Source organism: Anolis carolinensis, chromosome 6 (assembly GCF_035594765.1).
Source record: "Anolis carolinensis isolate JA03-04 chromosome 6, rAnoCar3.1.pri, whole genome shotgun sequence".
In the NCBI taxonomy this organism is placed as follows: domain Eukaryota; kingdom Metazoa; phylum Chordata; class Lepidosauria; order Squamata; family Dactyloidae; genus Anolis; species Anolis carolinensis.
The window spans coordinates 82,115,009-82,142,389 of NC_085846.1; the positions used below are offsets into that span (position 1 = coordinate 82,115,009).

The window sequence follows — 27,381 nt, forward strand, 5'->3', positions numbered from 1 at the left end:
ATGTAGATCTTGCTTGAACCCAGAGACCAGATTTGTGTCTCGGTCTAATGTCACAGTAGTTAAATCTAATTTATGCACAGGAACTTGGCAGGCTATTAACAAACACCAAAGGATCCGGCTATCCCCAGTCCAGGCATTTCTCAAAACTTTTTGTGAGTTCGAATTCTTGCATTTTAAGAAAGATCTAGTAGTTCATTGAATATTATAGGGGTGTTTGAATTTATATACTGTCTTGAAAAGTCGTAATATTCAGCTTTGGTATGATGCTGGTATTTTTTAAAAAGTAAAATAATATAAAAATGTATTCTAAAGTGAAAGAGGAAGGTTGGACCAATTCCTTTCAGGCTTAGGAGTCCAGGGGGGAAATTGTCATTTTCTGCTGATGGATATAGATACACAAGATTGCTGTGAGTTTTCCGTGCTGTATGGCCATGTTCCAGAAGCATTCTCTCCTGGCGTTTCGCCCACATTTATGGCAGTCATCCTCAGAGGTTGTTGAGGTCTGTTGAAGACTAAGCAAGTGAGGTTTATATATCTGTGGAAGGTCCAGGGTGGGAGACAGAACTCTTGTCTGTTGGAGGTAAGAGTTAATGTTTCAATTAATCACCTTGATTAGCATTGAAAACTCTTGCAGTTTCAAAGCCTGGCTGATTCCTGCCTGGGGAATGCTTTGTTGGAAAGGAGGAAATAATGAAAATGAACAAAATCTGGCTACCAGTATTTTAAAAACTCTAAAATCAGGACAGTAAATAAAGAACAACACCCTGGAAACAAGAGGAATTCCAGACATGAAACAATCAGGGCCAGCTAACACATCCCAACAAAGGATTCCTGCAGGAAGCAGCTAGGCATTGAAACTGCAAGACTTTTCAATGCAAATAAAGGTGTTTAATTGCAACATTCACACTTGCCTCCAACAGACAAGAGTTCTTTCTCCCACCCTGGACCTTCCACAGATATATAAACCTCACCTGCCTAGTCTCCAACAGACCTCAACAATCTCTGAGGATTCCTGCCATAAGTGTGGTTGAAACGTCAGGAGAAAATGCTTCTGGAACATGGCCATGCAGCCTGGAAAACTCACAGCAACCCAGTGATTTCGACCATGAAAGCCTTCGACAACATATATACACAAGGATTGTTTGAATGCTCTTATCTCGTGGCCCTCCGTGTAACTAATCCACAGAGGTCCCCTTTGTTCGAAACTATGAGAGCCTTTCCCCACTCCTAAATCTCTGTCTAAATCGCAGAAACCCACATTCTCCTCCAGCAGAAATCTCCACGGTTCTGGCTGCCAGTAATTCCGAGCAGATTTCCCCTTGGCTCCCCAATCGAAATTCTCTTCTCCGCCTCCAGGCCAAGTCATGCTGCTAAATATTGCTGACCACTTTTTCTGTTATGGCTTTCATGTCACTTAGCTATTGGAAGTAAGATGGATTTGTACCATTTCTTCACTCTCCCCTGCTTTCCCCGCACCCTAGGTCTACCAGGAGGGGCCATTGGCGAAGGAACGTCACGTGACAGAGGGGTGCCAATGTTATTCTTTAAGGGTGTCAAGACCCTGTCAGTTTGTGAAATAAATATTGGGAAACAACAGAAATGCAAAAAGCGACCTATTACGACAGTTCTGCGATCTATGGCGGCTATCCCTACCAAGGAACAAATGGTTTCGCTTACAATGCGAGTCAGCAGCAATATCCTCCGCTGCCTCCTTCTTCCTCGCTGGTGGAAACGGAATACCATCGACCGGCCTGCTCTTTGCAGTCCCCAGGCGGCAGCGGCGGAGGAGGCGGCGGCGTCGGGGGCTCCCTGCCCCACCACAAGGCCACTGACCTCAATGAGAGTTGCATGAGGACCCTCACCAGCCAAACCCTAGCGCCCCAGGTCCTACCAGAGCAACCGCAGCAGCCCCCACCTCCAAGCCAACCGGGCCCCCAGCAACCAGCGCCCCCTCCACCGTCCTCCTCGGTGTCGCCTCCTCCCAACGCCCCCAACGCCACCTCCGCCCCGGCCAACGCCACCAAGAGCGCCATCTTGAACTCGCCCACCATGTCCAAGCAGATATTCCCCTGGATGAAAGAGTCTCGGCAAAACACCAAGCAGAAACACAGCGGGTCCAGTTCAGGTATGGAACATGTGTGGAGAGAAGGGAAACAGGCACTGTACTTACCTTCTTTCGCCAACCTTGATCATTATTGGGAACTTCTGGAAACTCCTAGCTCTGTCTGGAGAAAGAGGTGCCACATTCCACTCCATCTAGTTCAGTTCTCAATTGAATCCAGGCACCATCTCTTGAGATCCCAAGGGTTACCTTCTCACACATATGATGATCACACCCTTACACACCCTCCTCCATGGAGTGGAGTGATGAGACAAGCCCCAGTTTGCTTGAGGTGGCCTCTTTTGAGCTCCTATCAAAGAATGTGAAATTTCCCAGCTTCCAGACTCTTCCTTTGAAGACTCAGAGATGCTTGGGGTTGTATGGCCATGTTCCAGAAGTATTCTCTCCTGACGTTTGGACCACATCTATGGCAGGCATCCTCACAGGTTGTGAGGTATGGAGAAACTAAGCAAGGAAGGTTTATATATATCTGTGGAAAGTCCAGGGTGAGAGAAGAACTCTTTGTCAGTTAACTAAAACATTCACACTGGCCTTCAACTGACAAAGAGTTCTTCTCTCACCCTGGACTTTCCACAGATATATATAAACCTTCCTTGCTTAGTTTCTCCATAACTCACAACCTCTGAGGATGCCTGCCGTAGATGTGGGTGAAACATCAGGAGAGAATACTTCTGGAACATCGCCATACAGCTCGGAAAACATACAACAACCCTGTGATCCCGGTCATGAAAGCCTTTGACAACACTCAAGAGATGCTTGTTTCACCCTACCTACAACCTACAGGCTCTCCCACCCTGTACCATTGCTGTTAAACCAGGCCCAGTTACAAGGCCCCCAGGCCTTGGTTTCAACCTCTGCCCAGGCCTGTGATCTTCCCTTCCCCCTTACCACTATCCTAGTCATAAGACAGTGACCTATCTCTGCTGAAAGTGTAACGAGAATAAAATAGCTCATCATCACCTGCAGTCAGGATCAATGCTTTGTTTGATATTCATAACCTCTTTTGATTTGAGCTGCACAAGACTGGCAGCCTTACAAGAGTGCTATGGTAAACAAAGCTTAGGTTTCTTTTAGCACTGTGCAGGCAGGTCTATAAATACATTATGGGTGGATTATAGTGTTTATCAACAGCGCTATTATATAAGTAAACCCAAATCGATGAGAAAAGTATTAGCTTCAGTCTCCCCAGGCATTTGGCATCTAATGTACCACTTGCTTCCTCAATTTATCTTGTGCTCTGAAAATGGATTCTAAAATTTTTGCAAATGTTTTCTTCAATGCATTTTATAAAACTGTTACAGTAGAAAACCAACACTGACAGGCTTTGTTATACACCTAAAATTGTGGCCTACATCCAATTGTTATTGCCAGCTAGAGTAGACCCACGGAATCAATGGGAACTTGGCAAGCCAACATTTACATAAACTCCCATTGAGAATTTTGATGGATCTGTTCCAATTAGGTCAAATGAATTTGGCCTGTATGCTTATCTATATGTATATTATATGTGTTTAGAGCGATTGCACTGTTCCATACATTTGTTCAAATAAGATTGCAACCTAATCAGAAACAGGTCTATCTGCAAGGACACCTTTCTTAGTATAATGGTAAATATGCTTAGTACTTCAATCTTATCTGGTTGGAAGTTAAGCCCCAAAGAACTGAACAGAATTTGAGTGCATAGCTTGATGTTAAGCCTGGAAGCAAATTGCAAGATCTCAAAAGAATGTACAAATAATTTTGAGGGCCTTTGCCTATATATTACTGACCTTTGTGTCCCTGCAGCAATGTTTAAGACCTATAAACTATAGAAAAAGGTCAGAGTAATATCTGGTAATTATCCAAGCCTATATTGTGGAGGCAATTACAATAATTTGAATAACTGGCTGTTTGTACTCAAAAGCATCAATTGAGACAGGCCATTGCCTTATCCAAGAAGAGAGTTGGTCATGTGTGCCTGTTTTATCCCTTCATCAATGGCCCCCAAATGGCTTTAAGCCAAGTAAGTCTTCACCTATTTGTGTTAGCAGGGAAGATGGTACCTATTTGGAGAAAGAAGTGGAGGGAGTGTGGATGCATGGTGTTGGTTGTTGTGTACTGATTTTCATTGTGTTGTGTATACTTAATAGCTGTTATGTTTAATGAAACATATATTTTGAAGTCCTTGGGACTACTTTGAATCTCAGTGCTATCATCCCAGCCCCATCAAAAATAATGAGACTTTTGCAGTTCATTCTAAAGGAATCAACTTTTCCTTGCCCTTAAGCTCACAATGAAGCAACATTCAGCCCACAACTCCTATCAGATTTTCTTTCAATTACTTGGCAATAATCCAATTCAAGTAACAAGCAACTTTGGTTTGTTGGTTTGGGGGTTTGTTGGTTCTGTACCTCTGCCTTCATCTACCATTATGTTTATCTCCCTTGTTTAAGCACCTTTTGTTGGCTTTGGTTAGCTGCATTTCCGGTGGTTTTCAAAGGTTCTACAGCAATGGTTCTCAATCTGTGGTTCCCCAGGTGTTTTGGCCTATAACTCTCAGAAATCCCAGCCATTTTACCAGCTGTTAGGATTTCTGGGAGTTGAAGGTCAAAACATCTGTAGACCTACAGGTTGAGAACCATTGTTCTTCAGGGATAATTTTAATTTACTTTTATTTGTTGGATGAATTGCAACTGCTTGCAATCACAGTGGATACTGAGGGTTAGAAAGGTCTGATGTACTTACTGTAGAATTGGAATCCCTTCCAGAATGGATGTCTAGGAAGTAATTTTCCGTCACTCCTGACCACTTCTCATAATGGATAAGTTTGATGGAAGCTAGGCTTCACAATATCTGGAGGTTGCTAGCTCGAAGGAAGCAATTTTAGAAGCTTGTTTGTGGTACTGTTTCTGGCTATTGTGTTGTCAGATGGCCTCATATTCACTGTTGTTCTTTTGTATGCTTGCCTAGGTGAGAGTTGTGCTGGTGACAAAAGCCCCCCTGGGCAGCCCTCCTCTAAAAGAGCCCGCACAGCTTACACCAGTGCCCAGCTGGTAGAACTGGAGAAGGAGTTCCACTTCAACAGATACCTTTGCAGGCCAAGAAGGGTAGAGATGGCTAACCTGCTCAATCTTACTGAAAGACAGATCAAAATATGGTTCCAAAACCGCAGGATGAAATACAAAAAGGATCAGAAAGGGAAAGGCATGATGACCTCTTCAGGAGGACAGTCCCCCAGCAGAAGTCCTGTCCCCTCAGCTGCGGGAGGCTACCTGAACTCTATGCACTCCTTGGTCAACAGCGTGCCCTACGAGCCCCAGTCCCCTCCATCCTTCAACAAGCCTCACCAGAACGCCTATGGCATCCCCACGTCATATCCGGCTCCTCTCAATAACTGCCCACCTCCTCAAAAGAGATACACGGGAACTGCCGCAGTGACTCCTGAATATGACCCTCATTCTCTCCAAGGCAATGGTTATGGCAATCCACATATACAGGGAAGCCCCGTCTACGTTGGGAGCAATTATGTGGACACCATGACGAATTCTGGGCCCTCCATCTTTGGTCTGACTCACCTCCCTCACCCTTCCGCTGCCAACATGGACTACAGTGGGCCAATGGGCAACAATCACCACCATGGACCTTGTGACCCACACCCAACCTACACAGACCTTACTTCTCACCATGCTTCTCAGGGAAGAATTCAGGAAGCCCCCAAATTGACCCATCTGTAATTATATCATCAGTTGCTTAGTGAATCCTAAAAAAATTAAAAATAACCCCAGCCTTTTTTTAAAGAAAAGAAAAGGAAAAAAAGGAAACTTTTTGAGTCCCATTTCCCTGTCCTTCTGGTCTACTATTTTTTTCTTTTGGTTTTACAAAAAAAGAAAGCATTTTCTAGTTTATGTGACGTAGCAATATCGGTTGCTTGAATTGCCCTCTAGTTTCCATAGTGGATATTTATCTCCTCGAAGTCTTTGCCTTGTGTTCTCGCTTTGAGAGTAACGCCAAGGCTTTCTACATTCTTAATGTCGACTCTTTTTCTCAAAACAGGGTATTATGAACAAATTTTCTATACAGGCGGTTCTTAAATGTGAATTTGTTCGTTCGGAAGCTTTTTTTGTATTATTTTAATTGCACTTCTTTTAAATAGCGAGAAAGAAATCAAAATAAGGCGCTTGCTTGCCGAGGGCTTCCCTGAATGAAATTATGAAAAACGTGTACGTCTCTCAACGTCAACGTGTGTATGCTGGTGACCTTTCAGATTTATTTATATTTTTTTGCAAACTTTGAATAATCTAAATGTTTAATTTTTTTTATTTATCCCCACCTGTTCATATTTATATACATATATATATATATAAAGATATTAAATAAATACCCCTTCTGTACCCTGAAAATTCAGGAGATATTTACCTGGCTGTATGTGAAATGGCATACCGTAGGGAATATCATTTGGAAAAAAAGGGAACGAGAACTCTTTTATTTAAAAAAAGGAAAAATGCAATAAAATCCGGAAAACAAACTGTAGAAATGGACGTCTTGTAAACATGGAATCAAACAGGACAGACACACAACAAGGCGGAAACCTGAATGAGGACAAGACAAAGAGACTCGATTTGTTTTGGAAGTTATACATTCCTTGCTGCTCACATTCTGACAAAAAATTACAAATAAAGTTTTTATTCTGAATAATCGAGATTTAAAGCACGATCATTTTAGAAATAATAATTTTTTAAAAATCCGATGAAGAAAATGCTCCTGATCCTACAATAAATCTCCAATGTCCAACCTTCAGATTCTTCTCTGTTGGTTTCTCATAGCAACAAAGCTGAAGCAGATTCCATCTCAAATTAAAAGCGGGAGGTTGGGAAATATTGGAAAATATCCATGATGATGGGAAAAAATAGTCAGGAATCCAGATGTCCAAAGGTTTTGATTTAATCCTATAGGAAGTCGGTGTCTTTGGCGTTGCTTCTCCTCCTCGGTGGTATTTGTTAAACTGGAATCGGATTGGGAAGGTAATTGTGTTTCTTCTGGTCTGTAGCTCCATTCTGTGCCAAAGCTCAGGTGCTGTGGCTGCTCCCCTCTCCTCTGGAGGCCTCAGGCTGAGCCTGGGTCTCGCTTGCAGGCTGTTCTTTCCCCGCATCCCACCCCTCTGTCCTTTCTTCCTCCCTTCGCCATGTTGGGTTCTTTCCCCTGGAAGAGGCCAGCCGTTCCTATGGCGAAGGCTCTGCTGCCAGGGGAGGGGGGCAAAGATCGAGCACGGCTTGCCTCCCACCCTTTTCCTCCCGGGAACCAAATGGACAATTCAGCCCCTGTTCACGTTGAGTGATGGGGAAAGGGCTTGAGCAGGGCTAGGAAGGAAAGAAAAAGAGCAGGGAGAAGGAGAGAGAAACCACGAGGCAATAGCAAGAAGTCAGGCAAAGATGAGGAGGCGCGCGTGTAGCTAGCTAGCTACCCTCGTATTTGATATGGCACGAATTCAAAACACATTTGTTTACAGGCAAAATACAATTCATCATCTCAATAATGAAGGAACCAGACGCGGCAATCATAAATCAGGCCTGAGTGCCAGACGGTCATCCCAGCAGCAGCTGAAAAGAAAGAGAAGGAGAGTTTATTCCTTTGGAGTCCTTTGGAGTCTTCTCCACCAAGGGAGGTTTATTTTCTTCTTCTTCCTCTCATCTTCAGCTTCTGAAACTTAGGCGTATTTTATTACGATTTTTATTATTTTGAACGTCTTGTGACTCTAACGTCCTTCCCCCTCTCGTCCCCTTTCTTTCTGGATGCTGGTGGGGGTAGGGAAATGGGAGAACCATTTCCGCCCTATTTATCTTCTTTTAAATAGCTTCTTTCTTATTAGGTTCTGATCTCTCCCTAGGAAAATATGCTCACATCCCCAGACATGGACTGAGCTTCTCCAGAAAAACAAAATTCTTGCATCTTTTTACAAAAGTAAGCAGAAAAGAGGTTCGTTTTGCCTTCAGAGGAGGCGTTTACAGTCTCAAAATGAAGGCTACAGGGTTTCTCTCCATTGGATTTGCAATTATAAGATGTACGGATGTACACAATTCTATCTTGATGTGTCCACAAAGCAGAATATTCCACATATTTTTGTTCCCATTGGGTTTTTTTGCCATGTTCGTTTCCCTGTTAGAAATACTACATTTACAAATATTTCCGATTTTATATTCTAATAATCCCCCTTTGCCCCCCTTCCTTGGAGCCTTTGACGAGCTCCCTACAGCCAGCCACTGCCAAAAAAAAATATGTAAAAATGCATTATTCCGCATCATAATTTTACAATCGATACATACCTTATTCCAGCTTTAAGTCGTTCCTTTTATACTTACAGCTGTGCTCTCCAACGTGAAGAGGAAGCGGACAAAGCTTTTGGAAACCTCGTCATATCGAGGGGAAGGAAAAAAAGAAGCTTATAATGTGAGGAATTATTTTTTTAAGCCTCAGCGCAAAAAATGGATAAAGTAGCGGATCTTTTCCCATTGAGAACTAATTTGTAGAAAGATGCCTCCTTATCCGTCTGTGGCGGATAACGGTCTGGTTTTGGGTATAATAATAAAAACCCCCAACTTTAATTCGCAAGGCAAAGAAAGCTGGAGTTCCCGTCTGATTTCCAAGGCATATAGACATTGAGCCTTTCCCCTCATATTGCCATTTATATGTATTTTTTTTTCTATCTGAATCCCTCCTCCTCACCCCTACGATATCATAGTTTAGATCTCATTTAGAGAAGGAGAGAAATGGGGTGATTTTTTTTTTTGGAAAAGGACAGAATTGGAATGAGTGGGAAGGTGGGAAAGGCAGGCATTTGTCTCCAGAATGTGGAGGCCTCCTTTGTTCCAGGTGGGTTTTCTATTAGCCTGTCCACCAAGAAAAGGTCCTCAATAACCCTCCTACGCCGATTTCACTCACAAAGCAGATCCTCAACCTCCTCCTTCGTTGCCCCCTCCCCTTTTACTATCACCCCCAATATTTTAGAGCAAAACAAGAAGGGAAGACCTTTAGGAATGCTAAGGAACTAAAAATGCTCACCATGAGAGCAATATAATAATAATAATGAAATCAAATCATTTTTTGAAAGAAAGGCACTCCCATCCTCTTTCCATGTTTACTTGCGTTTCTTTCTCTCTCTCTTTCTTCCCAACCAACCCCTTTTTTTCTCTCTCTCTCCGCCACATTTGATACTGGGAAGAGGAAGAAGCTTTAAATGTGTTCTTAAGGGCCAGAGGCTGTCAAAGCGTTTGGCCGGGAAGATTGATCGGGCGCAGGCTTCGGGCGAGCTTTGTTTGAAGTAAAAGCAAGAAAATTAAAACCCCTCTCCATCTCCAACAGCATGTATATTTGTAAGGCATCCACTCCCTTCTTTTTCTCCTGCTTCTTTTTCTTCTTCTTTCCCCCCTGCCCTCCTTCTTTCCTCTCCGAGTTGGATTAAATAACCATCCCCATCAGCATTTTTATGGTACGCCACCCACCACCCACCCTCCACTAACCCTTGATCCATCCATACTGTGGAGGAGTTGTGTACCTCGGATTATATATATATATATATATATATATAGGAGGAGATTTTGGTTTTTTTTTGTGTGTGTGGTCAGATTCGCTCAATCTGAAGATGTAATGGCCAGTTTATTATTTTAACGGCTGGCTAGCTTTTCTAGTGACTCAGCCTCTGAGATTTTTGAAAAGACTCTCCATAGCGGATGCACACACTGCGCCATCACTAGAATAGATAAATATAAAAATAGAAGCCCTTCTTCTGCTGCCCCCCCTCCTTTCCGAAAGAGAACCCCCCTCCCTTGCCCTGCCTTTGGGAGAAGAAATCTTTGTCTGGTTTCCTCAGCCTCTTCCGCCTCCATCTTTCCCCCTCCCCGTTACCTTTCCGTTTGAGACAGACCTGGTCGCCCCCCAAACTATGGGCATTGTTGGGGGAAAAAGAGAGGAGAGAAGGAAATGCCTTTATCTCAAACAGTATTGAGGGGTTTTCGCTCATATTAATTGGTTTGGATTTATTTTTTGTGAACATTGAATTGGACTTTTTGATGGAGGGAAATTATATATATATATATATATATATATATATATATATATATATATATATATATGGATGAAATTAGGAATCCAGTTATGTCAACAAATTGCATGTGAATGCTTTGAATTTGTGTTTCTCGTCGCCTTCCTTTGTTTACAGCCCCAGCGTCTAAGGGAGAAATAAAAGGGAAATAGATGCGTGCACACCCGCATCTATTTCCCTTTGGGTTGCTGTGAGATTTCCGGGCTGTCTGGCCATGTTCCAGAAGCATTCTCTCCTGACGTTTTCGCCCACATCTATGGCAGGCATCCTCAGAGGTTGTGAGGTATATAGGAAACTAAGCAAGGAAGGTTTATATATCTGTGGAAGGTCCAGGGTGGGAGAAAGAACTGTTGTCTGTTGGAGGCAAGTGTGAATGCTGCAATTAATAACCTGAAGGGATTATTTCCCTTTATTTTCCCTTAAAGCTGAGGCTGTAAACATAGATGCGTGTGTGTTGGGTAGGACTGAAATATTAACCCTCCTGGCTCCTCCAGGTGGGACAACGGGGTTGGAAGGAGCCCTGAAACTGACCAGGAAGGCAAACAGACCTTAAATAATAAGTTTGGCCAAAGGATCCACCCAAGCCCCAACATTCCCTTTCCCAGTTGGAAGGGTGCGCTGCAACTTAATGGCAGGAGCCCTTCGCAGGCAGCCGCCTCTCTCTTTCTCCTCTTGGCTTCGGCTGGAGGAATTCCTTCCTCACAATGGAGGGACCCAGGGCCAATTGTCCTCCCCTACTGTACCCTCCACCGAAAGGCGGGGATCGGAGGGAGGAGGGAGAGAGAGAGAGGGTTGTTGTTGGAAAGAATCGCTGGAAGTTGCTTCGAAGGGGTTCCAGAGGAGAAGGAAAGAAGGGAGCCCTGCTTTGTTGGGACGGTTTACATTCTGGAAAAATGTTTTGGTTTTATTTTTATTTTACAGGCTGGGGAGCACACAGGGGTGCAGGGAGGGGAAAAAGAAACATTTAAATTTTTTCCAAAAAATATTTTTTTTAAAAAAAATCGCATGAGATGTTATTAGTGTGCCTGTCTGTCTGTTTCTCTCCCCTCCACCTCCAAACTTCTTGAGGTGGGTGTCAAAACTTTGGCGGTTGACTTTGTGAAGGGCTCCCGGCTCGGCTGTGATTTGTGAGGTGCGGAGGAGCAGCTCCTGACCCTCGGGGAAGATAAATCCGGGAGAAGGAAGCCAACCCGGGGCAGGAGGAAGCCCTCAGGACCAGCCGGAGGGAGGAAGCGAGCCAGAGCCGCCGGCAGCAGCTCCCCAGCCTCAGCCAAGAAGCAGGCAGGCACAAAACTACAACACACACAAACATCTCCCCCCTCTCTCAATCCCCTCTCATATCAGTACAGATTAGGAGGCGAAAGGGGACCGAGCCAGGGCGGGTGGGCGTTCAGAGATAGCCATCCCCCCCTTTTGAAAAAAGTGTAAATACTGCCTTTCTGGCCCCCAATGAGGCGTTCCTTCCCGACTTTTTTGGATCAATCAAACAGACAGTGGCTTCTTTTGATTAAAGCCCAAATTGTCATTGGGCAGAAGCAATCATGTGACAGCCAATTCGGTCCAATTTCAACCTTGTCTCCATGAATTCAATAGTTTAATAGTAGCACGGTCCCCATACGGCTGTAATCAGTGAATTAGAAAAAAAACACCCCACCAGCGATCTCCTATGATATTTTTCCCCCTTCCTTTTCTTCCTCTCTCTCTCTCTTCCTCCCTCTCTCTTCCTCTCTCCCTCTCTCCCTCTCGCTTTTCACCCTCCCCCCCTTTTTTCCCTGGGCCTTGCTCCCCCCCTCCCCTCCCCCCCTCCCCGAAGCGCTAAATAAGAGGGAACTTTTTCTCCAAGGGGGCTGCGAGTTGAAGGCCATGAATTTCGAATTTGAGCGAGAGATTGGTTTTATCAATAGTCAGCCATCGCTCGCTGAGTGCCTGACATCTTTTCCCCCTGTCGGTGATACATTTCAAAGTTCATCAATCAAGAACTCGACGCTTTCACACTCGACACTGATTCCTCCTCCTTTCGAGCAGACCATCCCCAGCCTCAACCCAGGCAGCCACCCTGCTCGCCACCACGGAGGAGGCAACCAAGGCGCCGGCGGCCGGCCCAAGCTCAGCCCCAATGGCCACGGAGGCAGCCCCCTGCCAGCCGGAGCCCTCCAGCCCGCGGAGTACCCCTGGATGAAGGAGAAAAAAGCCTCCAAGAAAGGCGCCCTGCCGCCCGCCGCCTCGGCCTCCACCCCGGGACCAGCTTGCCTCAGCCACAAAGGTCAGTTGAAAGACTTGGCTGCGCCCTTCAGCCTTGGGGAGCGGGAGGGAGGATGGAGGAGAGATAGCTGATAGATACATGGATACTAGAGAGAGCTCATTCCCTCCTTCTCCTACATCCATCACATTTGGGTCCTTCCTCGCTTTCCTGGCTTGATATTTGTTGGAGGAACTCAAGTGTGAGGAAGAAGAACGCTGGTGGGATCCACAGGCGGATTCTTCAGAAGCCAAGCCACCACCATTCTTCAAAAACCAAACCACCACCATTCTTGGACCACCCCCCCCTTCCTCACTACCACCTTTAAGCAAAGTTTCCTTCCTTCTTTCCTTCTCTTTCTCCCTCCCCCCCCCCCCCTTTCCTAACTTGTTTAGCGTGGGATGATTTATTTGAGTTGGAGGTGACCTCCTCTTGTCTGGCTGTCCTAGAGTTGGGGGCTCTTTGACAGTAATGAAGAGTGATAGATTGCTCTTGCTCAGCTAAGCAGCTGATGCATTAATTATAAATTGCGGTATGGCTAATATCAAAAGTTTTTGCGGCCGCGATGGGCAGAGTTCTGGGGGGAGATGGAAGCGAATCAGTGCCTGGAGCTCACAGGGGAGAAGAAGTGGGGGAAAAAGAGAGTGTGGGGGTGGGTTTGAGCTCGAGGAGGAAGGAGGACCAGGAGTGTACCACACAATGGATTTACTGCATTCAAGGGGCGGCCATTTTGTTGCCGTTGTGGGGTGTTAACGTGTTATTATAATATATATTTTCACAGAAAAGGAAAGAGAGGGATTTTCCCACCAGGGAGATCAATCACCACTGCTTTCTCACCCAGGCTTTTTGGATGTTCAAAATCCAAGATTGCATAGAGGCATTCTCCTCTTTCTCCTCTCTCTTTGGTGACCTCTATGATCCCATTCTTCTCGCTCTTTCTCTTCCAACAGAATCTCTGGAGATCTCCGAAAATGGGAGCGGGGCCTCGAGGAGGCTGAGGACGGCTTACACCAACACGCAGCTTTTGGAGCTGGAGAAGGAGTTCCATTTCAACAAGTACCTCTGCAGACCCCGGCGGGTGGAGATCGCGGCTCTGCTGGACCTGACGGAGAGGCAAGTCAAAGTCTGGTTTCAGAACCGGCGGATGAAGCACAAGAGGCAGACCCAGTGCAAGGAGAACCAGAACAGCGAGGGGAAATTCAAAGGCTTGGAGGACCCCGAGAAAGCCGAGGAGGAGGACGAGGACGAGGAGGAGGACGAGGACGAGGAGGAGGAAGAGAAGTCCCTCTTCGAGCAAGCCCTCCACAGCCTCCCCGGGCCCCTTTTGGAGAGGGACGGCTTCCCTTTCCCGCAGGCGCCCCAGCCCCACCACAACGGGGAGTCCCCCCGCTTCCCCGTCTCGCCTTTGGCCAGCAATGAGAAAAATCCGAAACATTTCCAGCACCAGTCGCCCACTGTTCCCAACTGCCTGTCAACAATGGCCCAGAACTGTGCCGCCGGCCTCAACAATGACAGCCCGGAGGCCCTGGAGGTGCCTTCCTTGCAGGACTTCAGCGTTTTCTCCGCAGACTCCTGCCTCCAGCTCTCCGATGCCGTCTCCCCCAGCTTGCCCGGCTCCCTCGACAGCCCCGTCGATCTCTCCGCCGACAGCTTTGACTTTTTTACCGACACACTCACCACCATTGACTTGCAGCATCTGAATTATTGAAAACAATCACAGACCTTCATATGCGCCAACTAGGGTTATGCTTTCGGGTCTCTGCCTTCTCCAACTTCTCCCCCACCTCTCTCTTTTTGCCTTTCTCTCCTTCCTTCAGTCTCCATGGATCTCTATCCACCCCAAAACACAAACACTGCCCCCCTCTCCCCATCCACAGATCATGATTTGAGCTCTTTCCTTTCCTGGTCGGTCTTTTCTTGCTTATTCTCCCTATCTTGGTGTGTTGCCATTTATTTTTCCCCCTCCTATGCCATCCTTAGTTGTGTTCGGTTTGACCTAACCACATCCTGGGAGCTCTGAAAGCAATATATGAGGCCTGTGAGAAAGTGATCATATCGAATTGTATCGTCACTTTCTTTTTTATTTTTGTATTGCCTTAGGATGCGTTGTCATAAGTATTTTTGGTAGAATAAATTTCTTGTTTGCTACAAGCACCTTTCTTTTCGCTTTCTCTCTGCCCCCCATTCCCTCCATGCATAACACAGGCAGGAATTCCTCCCTCCCTCCCCTTAGCCTGAAATAAAACCAAGCCATTTGGTCACAGTCCTCTGTCCTTTTTCATTAGAAATATTTTTATTGGAGGGACAGTCATCTTAAAATCATTTATTTCCAAAGTTTTCAAAGAAAATAATAATAATAGGGGGATTAAAATACCTCTGAACCAGTGGTTCCCAACTTTTTTTTTTTTAACCAGGGACCACTCTCCAACATTATTACCAAAAGGGTTAGGAATCGGTTTTTGGTCAACTTTAGATTCGGTTTGGTTATTTGGGATACTGATTCAAAAATTTGCATTGGATAGACTACATCAGCTCTAGTTTCTGATACAGAACATATGCCATCCAGTAGTAGCCATCTGCTCGGCCCACAGAAAATAAAATTTAGGAGCTGATGTGGTCTATCCAATGCAATTTTCTGAATCAGCACCCCAAATAACCCCAGGAACAGGCCTAAAAATGAAGACACTAAGAAAAAAAATATTTTGGTTAGGCTGTGTTATTATCTGTAATAGTTACCCATATTTTAGTTCATGTGGACCACCACAGGTGGGGAACCACTGCTTTGAACCATATATAAAAATATTTCCCCCATTTATGCATCTATCACATTAGAATCAAGAGGGTGGGGACACCTTAAGACGTTTCCATGGGGTGTATGTATTTATCATTTGAATTTTTGGGGGACAGTTTGTCTAAGGTTGCATTATAGGAAGAATATACCAAAGTCCAAGAGGAAATAGGGACATTTTTTTCTGTTACTGAAAGCGTTTAGTTGTTCCTGCTGCGGGGAACCGGCCCTGGAATGCCAGCAAAGCTTTTCCTTGGATGCTTTTCAAAGATCCCAAGAAAGGACACCTAAAAAGAAAAGAAAGAGAAAATCAGACAAAGTTTCTTTTTGAAAAAAACAAAGCCATGTTTTAAATTTGTGGAATGTTGTGGGTCTAAATCCTGCAGTTTCGGTGGGGGTTAGGAAACAAACTGAGCATTGTATACTCAGTGTAGACTCGTATAATGTAGTTTGAACTGCATTATATAGGTCTATACTATACTGGCCATATAATGCAGTTCAAATTGCATTATTTGACAGTATAGACCCAGCTTTAGACAGCTTTTGAAGCACAGATGGGGTATGTGTGTGTTTCATTTTATATAAGATTCCTTGTTGTAATGGCCTGCAGTCTATCAGTAGATGATAGCAGAAATGTGGTTGTAGGTCTCTTTCGGGGTGAATCCATGCTTGTGGGCCTCTCTGCCTGGATGTGCCTAGAAATGTATCCACAGAGATCTCCTGGCATTGGAGGTTTCCCCGCGGTCTTTGCAGGCACCAGATTTCCCCAAGCTGAGTCTGTTTACGATTTCGGTGCGAAGCTGGCTCCTCTCTTTCGCAATCCCCATAAAAGAGGGTGTTGCAGAGCTCCCTGGGTAATAACTGGAAGGGTTGGATGCAATTCTTCCTAAACCCATAAATCACCCGCTTTCTGTGAATGAGAATGTCATCGAAGAAATCAATGGCAGGAACACATGCACAAATAAAAATCTCCTTACGTATTTGCTCGGCCTGGGGATCCCCGTCTAAAACCATTAAGCGAGGAGGCGGTTAGTCATAATTCATTTTTATTGCGCTGTTAAAACAACAGCTTGGCTAGGCTTCAGGTGCAGGCAGGGAAGCCCTCGTTTTCTCCCTCTCCACTCCCTCTCTCTTTTGCTTTCCTCTTTCTAAACCGAAGCCCACTTTTCTTAGGCTGAATCTACACTGCTAAATAATGCAATATGAACTGCATTTTATGACCAGTACAGTATAGACCTATATAATGCAGTTCAAACTACATTATATGACGGTACAGACACAGCTTTAGACATAGGATTTACTTCGAAGCATAGATGGGGGAGGGGGTGTTTCATTTTATATTGCTGTGAGTTTTCCGTGCGTTATGGCCATGTTCCAGAAGCATTCTCTCCTGAAGTTTCGCCTGCATCTATGGCAGGCATCTCCAGAGATTGTGAAGTCTGTTGAAAACTAGGCAAGAGGGGTTTATATATCTGTGGAAAGTCCAGGGTGACAGAAAGAACGCTTCTCTGTTTGAATATAGCAATTCGACATCTTGATTAGCATTTGATGGCCTTGCAGTTTCAAAGCCTGGCTGATTCTTGCCCAGAGGAATTCTTTGTTAGGAGGTGTTAGCTGGCCCTGATTGTTTTCTGTCTGGAATTATCCTGTTTTTTTTAGTGTTGTTCTTTTTTTTAACTGTCCTGATATTATAGTTTTTAAAAATTCCGGTAGCCAGATTTTGTTCATTTTCATGTTTTTTTCCCTGTTGAAATTGTCCCCCAGGCAGTAAGCAGCCAGACCTTGACGCTGCAAGACCATTAAATGCTAATCAAGGTGGCTAATTGCTACATTAACACTTGCCTCAAACATACAGCTTTCTCTCACACACCCTGGACTTTCCACAGATATATATACCCCTCTTGCCTAGTTTCCAACAGACCTCACAACCTCTGGGGAAGCCTGCCATAGATGCAGGCGAAATGTCAGGAGAGAATGCTTCTGGAACATGGCCATACATATCGAAAAACTGACAGCAGCCCAATGATTTCAGTCAAGAAAGCCTTACACAACACGAGGCAGTCTTTCTGTTCGTTTGGGAAAGAATGGACTCAGGGTTGAAAGAACAAAAGAATTACTCCATACATGACTAAAGCCTGAAATAGATTTCCTCTCGATATTCCAAGTACCTCAAGTTATATCGATCTCTCCAAGCTCCCAATTAAAAAAAATAAAATCCCAATACACCCTTTTCTCAATTCGAAGGTTTGGGGAAATAGAAGGGAAGGCAAAGTCTGTTGTTAGATGTATGAAAATGCGGCCAGAACAACAACACGAACCAGGGCAACAAAGGAAGACGTGAGGACGTGTTGCAGGCCTATCTGGAGCTTCCAGTTGGGAGGAAAACTTTGCTTGCTCCGCCATCTCCAGAGGCACCAACCCTTTCTCTTCTCTCCTGCCCCCCCCCCCCCCCCTTCATGTGTCCCCCTCCTTGCATTGTGGTGAGCGAAGGGGATTGTGTAGGCCTCGGAATGCAAAGCGCTGGGCCACAGACAGTCTAACAAAAGGGAAAGATTTCCTCGAAACAATGGCGGAGAAACGAGGGAAAGTGGTGGAGGGGCTGGAGATGGCAGGCCTGGGGAGGGGGGAGAGAAGGTTTTGCGGGGAAAATGTGGCCTGAATAGATAGATAACGAGAGAAACTGGGCTGGGGGGGGGGGGGGCAGACAAGAAGATCATATATAGGAAGATGGAAAGAAGCTGCAGGAAGAGCAGGCCCATTCATGAATGTGAGGCAACACACTGGGATAATAAATCTATTGGTTTACGCTAATTAGGACTAATAACAAAATCCAGACTACAGAGTTTTAAGATGGGTGAAATGCAAGGCCCAGCTTTTCTACTTTTTCTTAAGGTCCACTTTGGCCTAGAATCTCTCAAATTATTTCCAAACCAAACATGAAACACGATTATGTTAATTTTCTCTTCCTGTTTGAGGCAAGTGTGAATTGACCACCTTGATTAGCATTGATTAGCCTTGCAGCTTCAAAGACTGGCTGATTCCTGCCCGGAGGAATCCTTTGTTAGGAGGTGTTAGCTGGCCCTCATTGTTTTCTGTCTGGAATTCTACTGGTTTGTGAGTGTTGTTCTTTTCTTACTGCCCTGATTATAGCATGAAACAACATTTCACCCGAAATCTAGCTATCTGTGCTTCTGAGCTCCATGAAGAGTTGTGCTCATTATTTCTATGGGTTGCTGTGAGTTTTCCAGGCTGTATGGCTGTGTTCCAGAAGCATTCTCTTCTGAGGTTTCGCCCACATCTATAGCAGGCATCATCAGAGGCTGTGAAGTTTATTGGAAACTAGGTAAGGGAGGTTTATATATCTGTGGAAAGTCCAGGGTGGGAGAAAGAACTCTTATATGTTTGGAGGCTAGTGTGAATGTTGCAATTAATCGCCTTGATTAGCATTGAAAAGTTTTACAGCTTCAAGGCCTGACTGATTCCTGCCCGGGGGGAGGAGGAATCCTTTGTTGGGAGGTGTTAGCTGACCCTGATTGTTTCCTGTCTGGAATTCCCCTGTTTTCAGAGTGTCATTATTTCTATGCTTGTCTGGAAGCTTCTCCAAATGACGTGGCGAGGAGGCAGAGACCAGGGGAACCAAGGAGACCATTGAGAAATGGTGCACTCTTTTAAGCTCCTCCTCCAGTCAACAGAGCGATGGAGACTCAGTTCTTTCTTTTTGTTTTTCTTTCTGAGAGCAAAATCTGAGCACTGGCTGCAGGCATCATGCAGGGGCTTTCAGCCAAAGTAGAGTATTTTTTCCCTTAAAGTCCCATGGCTACAAACTGGGGTTTAGCTCTACCAAATAAATAGGAGAGACTTACTTCCTGTAAACAACCAGGAGAATGCTTGTGTTCCGATCCCCTCCCCATATATATATGTGTGTGTGTGTGTGAGAGAGAGAGAGAGAGAGAAAGAGAGATCCCCCCCCTCTTTCTATATCTATCTACTAATCCAAACCAAGGCCCAGCCAAGCGTATGTATGTATGTATGAATGTATATGTACACACACACTTGTCTGGGCCTTGCTTTGGATTAATAGAATGCTTGTGTCCAGATCCTATACACACACACACATAGATAGATAGATCATATATATATATATATATATATATATATATATATATATATATATATCACACACTTGGTGGGCCTTGCTTTGGATTAATAGGGATTCAGACGTGAAACCAGTTCAGGAAACAGCCCCATCTGGATTGGTAGTTTGGATCACAGGGTGGCCGAATGCGCATGCGCAGATGCTTTTACGCGCAGGCCGGCACGTACACGGCACTGACACGCATGGAACATCCCATCATACAGCAATGTCAATTTTCTCTTTGGATTAATTCCAACTTTGCCCTAGGAATGCACAATGTCAAATGAGAGCCTTTGCTAAACCAAACATTGCTATTTCTGTCTCTCCGTCCAGGCTAAGTTCCCCAAGAAGCAGAGCTTACTCCTCACTATCCCTTATCTCCTCTCCAGTTCAACCACCAGGAACCCTATCCCCCACCCTATGTTATGTTCTTTAGGCTCACCTCGGTTTTCAGATTTCAGGTTTAACTTGAATGCTAAGCTCCCCCTTCCCATGCTTCGACGGGCCATATATTTTTCCAGGCTTTTATATGTAAACATTAGGCCCCTGTTTTCCCCTTCAGCCAGTAACTAACCCATAAAAAACCACGTGTCTTTAGCCTCCAACTGAGGCCACTTCCAAAGTCCCAGCATGAAATAACACATCCCCTCAAATCTAGGGACCCCTTTGCTTTCACTGCCTGGCGTCCAAGAAGCCCCACTGAAGGGAAACAGTTCTCAAATGACCAAAGAACCCCACTCCCACCCCACTCCATTGCTCAGTCTCCTCCCCCTAATCTCTAAGACTGTCATTCAGTGTTGGTGTTTTCAGTAACAAATACCCTTTTAGTTCCCAAACCAGTGCATATGGGTGAGCAGGAAGGGACGTAGAGACAAGCAAAGGCCGAGGGGCAGAAGGAAGGGGGAAGAGGGAGGAGAGGAAGGAAGGAAGGAAGGAGGAGGAAAAAGGCAGGGAGGAGCAGAGAAAGCCAGAGTTTGCACAGGCGCACTGAGGGCCGGGGAACCTGAGACAGGCAGCTGCCTTGGCAACCCTTTGTAAGCACTGTGTTGTCGAAGGCTTTCATGGCCGGAATCACTGGGTTGCTCTGAGTTTTCCGGGCTGTATGGCCATGGTCCAGAAGCATTATCTCCTGACGTTTCGCCCACATCTATGCCAGGCATCCTCAGAGGTATATTGGAAACTAAGCTAGGGAGGTTTATATATCTGTGGAAGGTCCAGGGTGGGAGAAAGAACTCTTGTCTGTTGGAGGCAAGTGTGAATGCTGCAATTCCTCACCTTGATTAGCACTGAAAAGCCTTGCACCTTCAAGGCCTGGCTGATTCCTGCCTGGGGGAACCCAAACACAAATCAAGGAATATGAAAGGAACTGCAGACTAACTCAACCGGAGAAGTCAGCCATAGCAGAGCACTTCATGAACCAATTTGGACACAGCATATTATTGAGAACACAGAAATGCCAGGCCCCTCTAACAACCACCATGTCAGACTACACAGAGAAGTCATTGAAATCCACAAGCATGTGGACAATTTCAACGGAAAGGAGGAAAGCATGAAAATGAACATCTGACTACAAATATTTTAAAAACTCTAAAGTCAGGACAGCAAATTAAGAACAACACTCTGAAAACAGGGGAAATCCAGGCATGAAACAATCAGAGCCAGCTAACACCTCCCAACAAAGGATCAAGGCCGTAGCCATAGGGGGAGGATTAAGGGTTTAACCCCCCCCCCCGCCGCCCAAAGAGTTCACCCCCCCCCAAACTTGGTTTATTCATGAATTTTAACTGGTTAACCAATTTATGACTAAACCAGGTTTTTTGTAACCTGACACATTAGGGGGTGGGTTGAACTTTTAACCTCCCCCTCTGGTTACGGCACTGAAAAGGATTCCCCCAGGCAGGAATCAGCCAGGCCTTGACGCTGCGAGGTTTTTCAATGCTAATCAAGGTGATTAATTGCAGCATTCACACTTTCCTCCAACAGACAAGAGTTCCTAGTTTCCAATATACCTCACAACCTCTGGGGATGCCTACCACAGATGTGGGCGAAACGTCAGGAGGGAATGTGCCTGGACCACGGCCATACAGTCCGGAAGACTCACAGCAACCCTTTGTAAGCACTTCCTCCAGCAGCCAATGCTTCAAGCGGAGAGAGGGATCGCTTCGGAGGTCCAAAGGCGGGGGGGGGGGGGGGAGGAGTGGGGAAACCTCGACTCCAATCCCGCCCCACTGTCTCGCAGAGCCCCCACCCCTACCCATGCACTCCGCCCGCAAAGGCACAATGGCGTTACTTGGCCATTCCCATGCAAATCATCATCCCGGCGAGGAGGCTGGACCTAGAAGCCGCGTTTTAACTCTTGCTCTGCGGAGGCAGCTTGGTTGGTGCCTCGCCGGGCATCGGATCCAACCCCCCACCCTCGACCCTTTTGCCTTTTTTTCCCTATTGACACATCCACGCACACACGCTGGGTCTTTTTCCTCCATCCCGTTCCCTAGAACTGTTTGGGCGAGGTGCGGAAAGCCCAAAGCTTGGAGAAGGAGGCTCGTCTCGTCCTCTATCGCCCCCATGCCTGGCTTGCTTCCTGGGCTTACCTGCTTGGCTCTGCTTCTCCCCCTTCGGTCCCTGCGCCGGGCGAGGATGGTCTCTCAAGCAGGCTCTCCAAGCAGCCCAAGGCATTGACTGAGGATGGGCGGGGGGAGGAGGAGGGAGGGAGGTGGCGGAGGTGGTGTCTGCGCGTCACCTTGACGGAGCAGCGCTCGGAATTTAAATGCCACCGCCAGGGCGATCCATCAAACAGGAAGGGACCGGGAGGCGCCGCCATTGGCTGCCGCCCTCACGTGGCCGCCTCCCGACTGTACATTCATATCATTTTTCTCCGCGGCCCCCATGGAGGAAGTGGCGAAGTTGGCACGGGCACCCGGGACTCCCAGCAGCCGGTGATAGATGGACGCGGCGAGGATGAGTTCCTTCCTCGATTACCCGCCCATCCTCAGCGGCGGAGAGCCCGCCACTTGCTCCCCCCGCGCCTACCACCACCACCACCATCCCCACCACCACCGGCACCACCACAACCACCCCGAGCATGGGGCCACCGCCAGCAGCACCTTCCCGTCCTGCGCGGTCAGTGCCAACGGCTGCAACGGGGACGAGCGCTTCCTGGTGTCGCTCAGCCCCCATGCCCACCACCAGGCGGGCCCCACCTACCAGCCTCACCCCGGCCTGGGCATGTCCTACCCGCACCCGGGCTACGGGGCGCAGGGCTTCGGCGCCGGGGGTTACGGGCCCCACTATCCGCTGAGCGCCGAGGCGGAGATCAACGCGGGCTACCCCCAGTGCGCACCCGGCCTCTACTCCGGGAACGTCTCCTCCTCGCCCTCGGTGGTTCAGCACCCGGCGCAGGGCTACCTCCAGCCCCCCTACGGGGAAGAGCAGCAGGGCCTGCCCCTCGCCAGCTACGGCCACCCCTTGTCTCCCCTCCAGTCCGGCCACCAGGAACCCTGCGCCTCCCCCTCCGCTTCCGAGACCTCTCCTCCGGCCCAGACTTTCGACTGGATGAAAGTGAAGAGGAACCCCCCCAAAACAGGTGAGTCGCCGTCCCTATAAGTCGGGCTGGGAAAGTTGGAAGGGCCAAACTTTCTTCTAGATCAGACCCAAGTAGATGAAGGAAGAGATAGGGTCCTGAAGCTGGGTGATTACCTTCCATGTTCTGATTTGGGTATCCAATTGAAAGAGGCAACTTTTTGGCCAGGGGAGAGGGGGCTTTATCCTTTCATGAACTACTTTTAGGACTCGAATTAGGTCCATACGTGTCCATTTATCTCCTTTGGGCCAAGGCAGTGACATCTTCAGCCAAGGCCATAGCTAGAAAAGAAATTCGGGGGGGGGGGGGGGGGGTTGAAAAGTTTTTCTTAGCAAATCATGAAAAGTAGTTCCATGAAGAGCCTCCGATAGCCTAGGGGATAAAAGCCTTGTGACTTGAAGGTTGGGTTGCTGACCTGAAGGCTGCCAGGTTCGAATCCCACCTGGGGAGAGCACGGATGAGCTCCCTCTATGAGCTCCAGCTCCATGCGGGGACATGAGAGAAGCCTCCCACAAGGATGTTAAAACATCAAAACGTCCTTGCAGACGGCCAATTCTCTCACTCCAGAAGCAACTCCGGTTGCTCCTTACACGAAAAGAAAAGTTCCATAAAGCAAAATAATTTAGAAATCAGACTCCATCGATAAACTTCAGTGGACACTCAAGATAGATAAACTTTCGTGGACACTCATGGGGATTTGGTTAATCAGTAAACATTCATGAGTAAACCAGGTTTTTTTAAAAACACCTGAAAAATGGGGGGGGGGTTGAACCTCTAACCCCCCCTCCCTTGGCTACAGCCCTGTCTCCAGCCCAACCCCTGTTCCGATATCAGCCAGCATGCCAACGCCTTAAATCAAGAAATAGTTTTCTAAGATCTACAGAGATGCTTGCAGGAACACCTCAGCAAGCTAGAATCCAAAAGTGGCAGGCTAAAACTCGGAATCTCAAGCCATGGCTGAGACCGAATGAGAGTCTCCCCCTGGGCAGACAGAAGACTAGGCGACTTGGAAGGCAGTGAACACACTGGCTCTGGCACCATGAGATGCAGAGCCAATCTTAAGAAATGAGGCCACAAAGTGGAGACCAAGACATGTGAGTGTGGAGAATAGCAAACCACAGATCACCTATTAAAATGCAGTCTGAGCCCTGCCACATAACAATGGAGGGCCTTCTTATAGCGACACCAGAGGAACTCCAAGTGGCCAGATACTAGTCAAAGGATTTCTAGTATAATGTAAAGTTTTTAAACTTTGTGTTTTTAAATACATTACCACTGTACCCTAGGTTCGCTGGGACTCGAATTGAAACACTCAACTTTGAGGTCCATACATATTTATTTATCCCCTTGGGGTCCTAACAGCAACCACTTCTCTAGTGACCTATCATCTAAAGAAATTGATCTAGGGAGGACAGGTTCTCAGCAAAAGTGGTAAGTCTTTGAGCAAAAAGAGTCAGGATTTGTTGTCAAGGGCTTTCATGGCCGGCATCATTGGGTTGCTGTGAGTTTTCCGGGCTGTAGAGCCGTGTTCCAGAAGCATTAACTCCTGAGGTTTCATCCACATCTATGGCAAGCATCCTCAGAGGTTGTGAGGTCTGTTGGAAACTAGGAAACTGAGGCCAATTGCAGCATTCACACTTGCCTCAAGCAGACAAGAATTCTTTCTCCCACCCTGGACATTCCACAGATATATAAACCCCTCTTGCCCAGCTTTCAACAGACCTCACAACCTCTGAGGATGCCTGTCATAGATGTGGAAGAAACGTCAGGAGAGAATGCTTCTGGAACATGGTCACACAGCCCGGAAAACTCACAGCAACCCAGAGTCAGAATTGGCCCAGAAAGTTCCTTTCCAGCGCCCTTGTCTCTTAATACCTGTCACCTTGCGCCTTTTGGCGTCCACCCTCCCCTTTGCGGATTGCTGTTGCTTTATTGTTATTATTCTTGTTGTCTGTCTTTCTTTTTCTCCAGGGAAAGCGGGCGAGTACGGCTACGTGGGTCAGCCCAACACGGTCCGGACCAACTTCACCACCAAGCAGTTGACGGAACTGGAGAAAGAGTTCCACTTCAACAAATACCTGACCCGGGCCCGCAGGGTGGAGATCGCGGCCTCTTTGCAGCTCAACGAGACCCAGGTCAAGATCTGGTTCCAGAACCGCAGGATGAAGCAGAAGAAGCGGGAGAAAGAGGGCTTGCTGCCCATTTCGCCTGCCACCCCGACCGGAAGTGAGGACAAAGCGGAGGAATCGTCGGAGAAGTCCAGCCCTTCCCCGTGCACCCCCTCCCCGGCCTCCTCTACCTCAGACACTCTGGCTACCTCCCATTGAACCCAACGGGACCCACTCCCCCATCCCCAAGGCACAACCCCAAGCGTCGTTTTTCTAGATTGGGTTCAGAAAGGCTTTAAAGAAAAACTATACATTTCCTCCCTCCAGGTAGAGTTTCATGTCTCCACTGGCACTAAAACCAACCCCAGGCGATCCTGAACTTCTTCACTCCCTTTGATTTTAGAGGACTTCCTCCCCATTATCCTGCAAATCGGTGCAACATTTCTCCTCTTCTAAAAACCAAGGAAGAGAGCCAGAGTTGTGCAGTGGTTTGAGCGTTTGACGACGACTCTAGAGACCAAGGCTGGATCATGGACCTTGGGCGAGTCACACACTCTCAGCCCCAGAAAACCAAAGGCACATAACAAGGACAACTGACAACTACAACAGCCATGGAAAGTGATGGGGTGAGGCTTAGTCGGGACTAACTGAAACCCCATTCATTTCAGTAGGATTTCGTTAGGGTCGGTTTAGTACGTTGTTATAAGTTCTGTAATGGGTATCCAGTGCCACAATCCCCTTTATTATTGTTATTATTTGCCATAACTTCCTTCCTCAGTTCTTATTTGGTTTCAACAATAGATAATGTGTGGGAGCAATCATAAGAATTATTAGATTATAAAGAAGTTGTCAAGGACATGCTGTAAAAGACACAGAAGATACCAAAAATCTTGCAAAGTTATATAGATGCACTATTGGGAAGCGTTTACACGAGTTCGGAAGACTTTCGTCTTTTAATTTAATGTCTCTGTTGTTTTATTTGTGTGTGTCTGTGTACGAGTTTGTGGGTTGTAAATATTTTGTCCTAAGAGATTTATCTTTTTACGGATTTTTTCTAGAGATGTTTAGATAAATAAGGAGCTGAAACAGGGTGGTCACATTCTCAGAACTTGCTTCGGGTTTTATAGCGAACAGTGAGGATGTTGTCGCGAATGCAAAACGTGTTCAACTCAATCAGATACCTCAAAAAAAAATATCATGTGCTGGTAATATTTCTTTAAGAGAGTTAGGGAAAAAACAAACAAACACAAGCCGAAATTGCACTAGGTTTTGTTTTATAATCAACCTGGCTTATGAGTATCTGTTTCCCCCTCAATCCCGACTTAATATGATCATTAAGAAAAAAAGACAAACCAAGTCCCCTTCCCTTTCTTCGGCCTTAGACTTGAAGTGTTTTTAGCCAAATTCCGGAATGTGATGGATGGCCAAATGAATGTATATTTTATGTGATTCGTGTCTGGAACTTTGCATGGTGCACAAAGCTTTGATGTACTAAGTTGAGCTAAGACTGAGTTCTATCAGTTGTCATTTGTGAGCTAGTACTTTCTGATGTTTTCTGTACAATCATTCGAGGTTCTGGGATTCCTGTGGGATGCGGGGTGGGAAAAGGAAAGGATGGAATCCAGAGCAGAATTTTACGGGTCCTATAAATCTCTGTAATAAAAAAATACTTATATCTGAGGTGGTTCTTTGAGTTGGGTGCATTTTGGAAACCTTGTTTGGTTTTTCTCCAGGAGTGAGGAGTGGTCTCCCTCCCCAAAGACTTCTCTTCCTAGAGATGGGTTTCTTCCTTTGTGTCTTCTGATCCCAGAAAGACCCACCCCCACCCCCAAGCAGGAGGGATTTTCGTGTTTATCTTTCGGGGTTAGAGAAGGCGGAATCAGAGCTATTTTTGAATCCACCTTTGCGGGAACTTCCTGGGTCAAGGGCTAACCTTTTCACCCTGACCTGCCTGTAAACAGAAGCCTCTTCAAAAGCAGAAGAGGTCTTCAGCCGGTCTTTCCTCACTTCGCCAGCCACCAGTTAAGAGAGTCACGTTTCATTATCCTCGGTGCAAAGCTGCCCAAGTAACTTGTTTCCCCCTCCTAAATCCTGTGACATCTTCAGGGCACAAAGCACCAGAAAAGTTGGGGTGGGAGAGAAAGGAAGGGGTCCCAATTAAATAAGAGCCTTTCCACAAGCCATATAACCAGAATATCAAGACAGAAAATCCCACAATATCTACTTTCTTATCTGAGACCACACTGCCATATATTCTAGATAATGTGGGATTTTATTCAGCTGTGTGGAAGGGGCCTAAGAGTTCCTATCCCAGGTGTGCAACTCAACGTGTTCC

The 27,381-nt window shown here is 46.4% G+C and overlaps 3 protein-coding genes and 1 long non-coding RNA gene across 12 annotated transcripts in view; 3 read left to right on the plus strand and 1 right to left on the minus strand.

Annotated features, from left to right (window-relative positions):
* hoxa3 (homeobox A3) overlaps nucleotides 1-6,796 on the plus strand; it is a 63,290-nt gene extending 56,494 nt beyond the window's left edge. For all 9 annotated transcript variants that reach the window (XM_008117050.3, XM_016996018.2, XM_016996019.2 and 6 more), the window contains 2 exons: nucleotides 1,482-2,125; nucleotides 5,072-6,796. In XM_008117050.3, coding sequence (XP_008115257.2) covers nucleotides 1,600-2,125; nucleotides 5,072-5,835 — 1,290 coding nt within the window. In that variant the 5' untranslated portion in view covers nucleotides 1,482-1,599 and the 3' untranslated portion in view covers nucleotides 5,836-6,796. The remainder of the gene's footprint in view (nucleotides 1-1,481; nucleotides 2,126-5,071) is intronic.
* LOC134292553 (uncharacterized) lies at nucleotides 6,570-10,167 on the minus strand. The gene is made up of 2 exons (XR_009999798.1): nucleotides 8,422-10,167; nucleotides 6,570-7,698 (listed from the first exon to the last, which is right to left on the minus strand). It is a non-coding gene; the product is annotated as an uncharacterized LOC134292553 (long non-coding RNA).
* Nucleotides 10,168-10,275: 108 nt separating this feature from the next.
* hoxa2 (homeobox A2) lies at nucleotides 10,276-14,586 on the plus strand. The gene is made up of 2 exons (XM_003224916.4): nucleotides 10,276-12,459; nucleotides 13,386-14,586. Exons 1-2 carry the CDS (start codon nucleotides 12,060-12,062, stop codon nucleotides 14,141-14,143), a joined length of 1,158 nt encoding a protein of 385 aa, XP_003224964.1. The 5' UTR covers nucleotides 10,276-12,059; the 3' UTR covers nucleotides 14,144-14,586.
* A 7,658-nt stretch (nucleotides 14,587-22,244) lies between these two features.
* On the plus strand, nucleotides 22,245-26,726 carry hoxa1 (homeobox A1). Its single transcript, XM_003224918.4, has 2 exons — nucleotides 22,245-22,941; nucleotides 24,910-26,726. The coding sequence occupies exons 1-2, from the start codon at nucleotides 22,302-22,304 to the stop codon at nucleotides 25,263-25,265; spliced, it is 996 nt and encodes a 331-aa protein (XP_003224966.2). The 5' UTR covers nucleotides 22,245-22,301; the 3' UTR covers nucleotides 25,266-26,726.
* The last annotated feature ends 655 nt before the right edge of the window (nucleotides 26,727-27,381 follow it).

Coding starts and splice junctions, on each gene's coding strand:
- hoxa2 (XM_003224916.4), top strand. CDS start 12,060: ATGAATTTCGAATTTGAGCGAGAGATTGGTTTTATCAATAGTCAGCCA. Junction 12,460..13,385: donor AGCTTGCCTCAGCCACAAAG/GTCAGTTGAAAG, acceptor CTCTTCCAACAG/AATCTCTGGAGATCTCCGAA.
- hoxa1 (XM_003224918.4), top strand. CDS start 22,302: ATGGACGCGGCGAGGATGAGTTCCTTCCTCGATTACCCGCCCATCCTC. Junction 22,942..24,909: donor GAGGAACCCCCCCAAAACAG/GTGAGTCGCCGT, acceptor CTTTTTCTCCAG/GGAAAGCGGGCGAGTACGGC.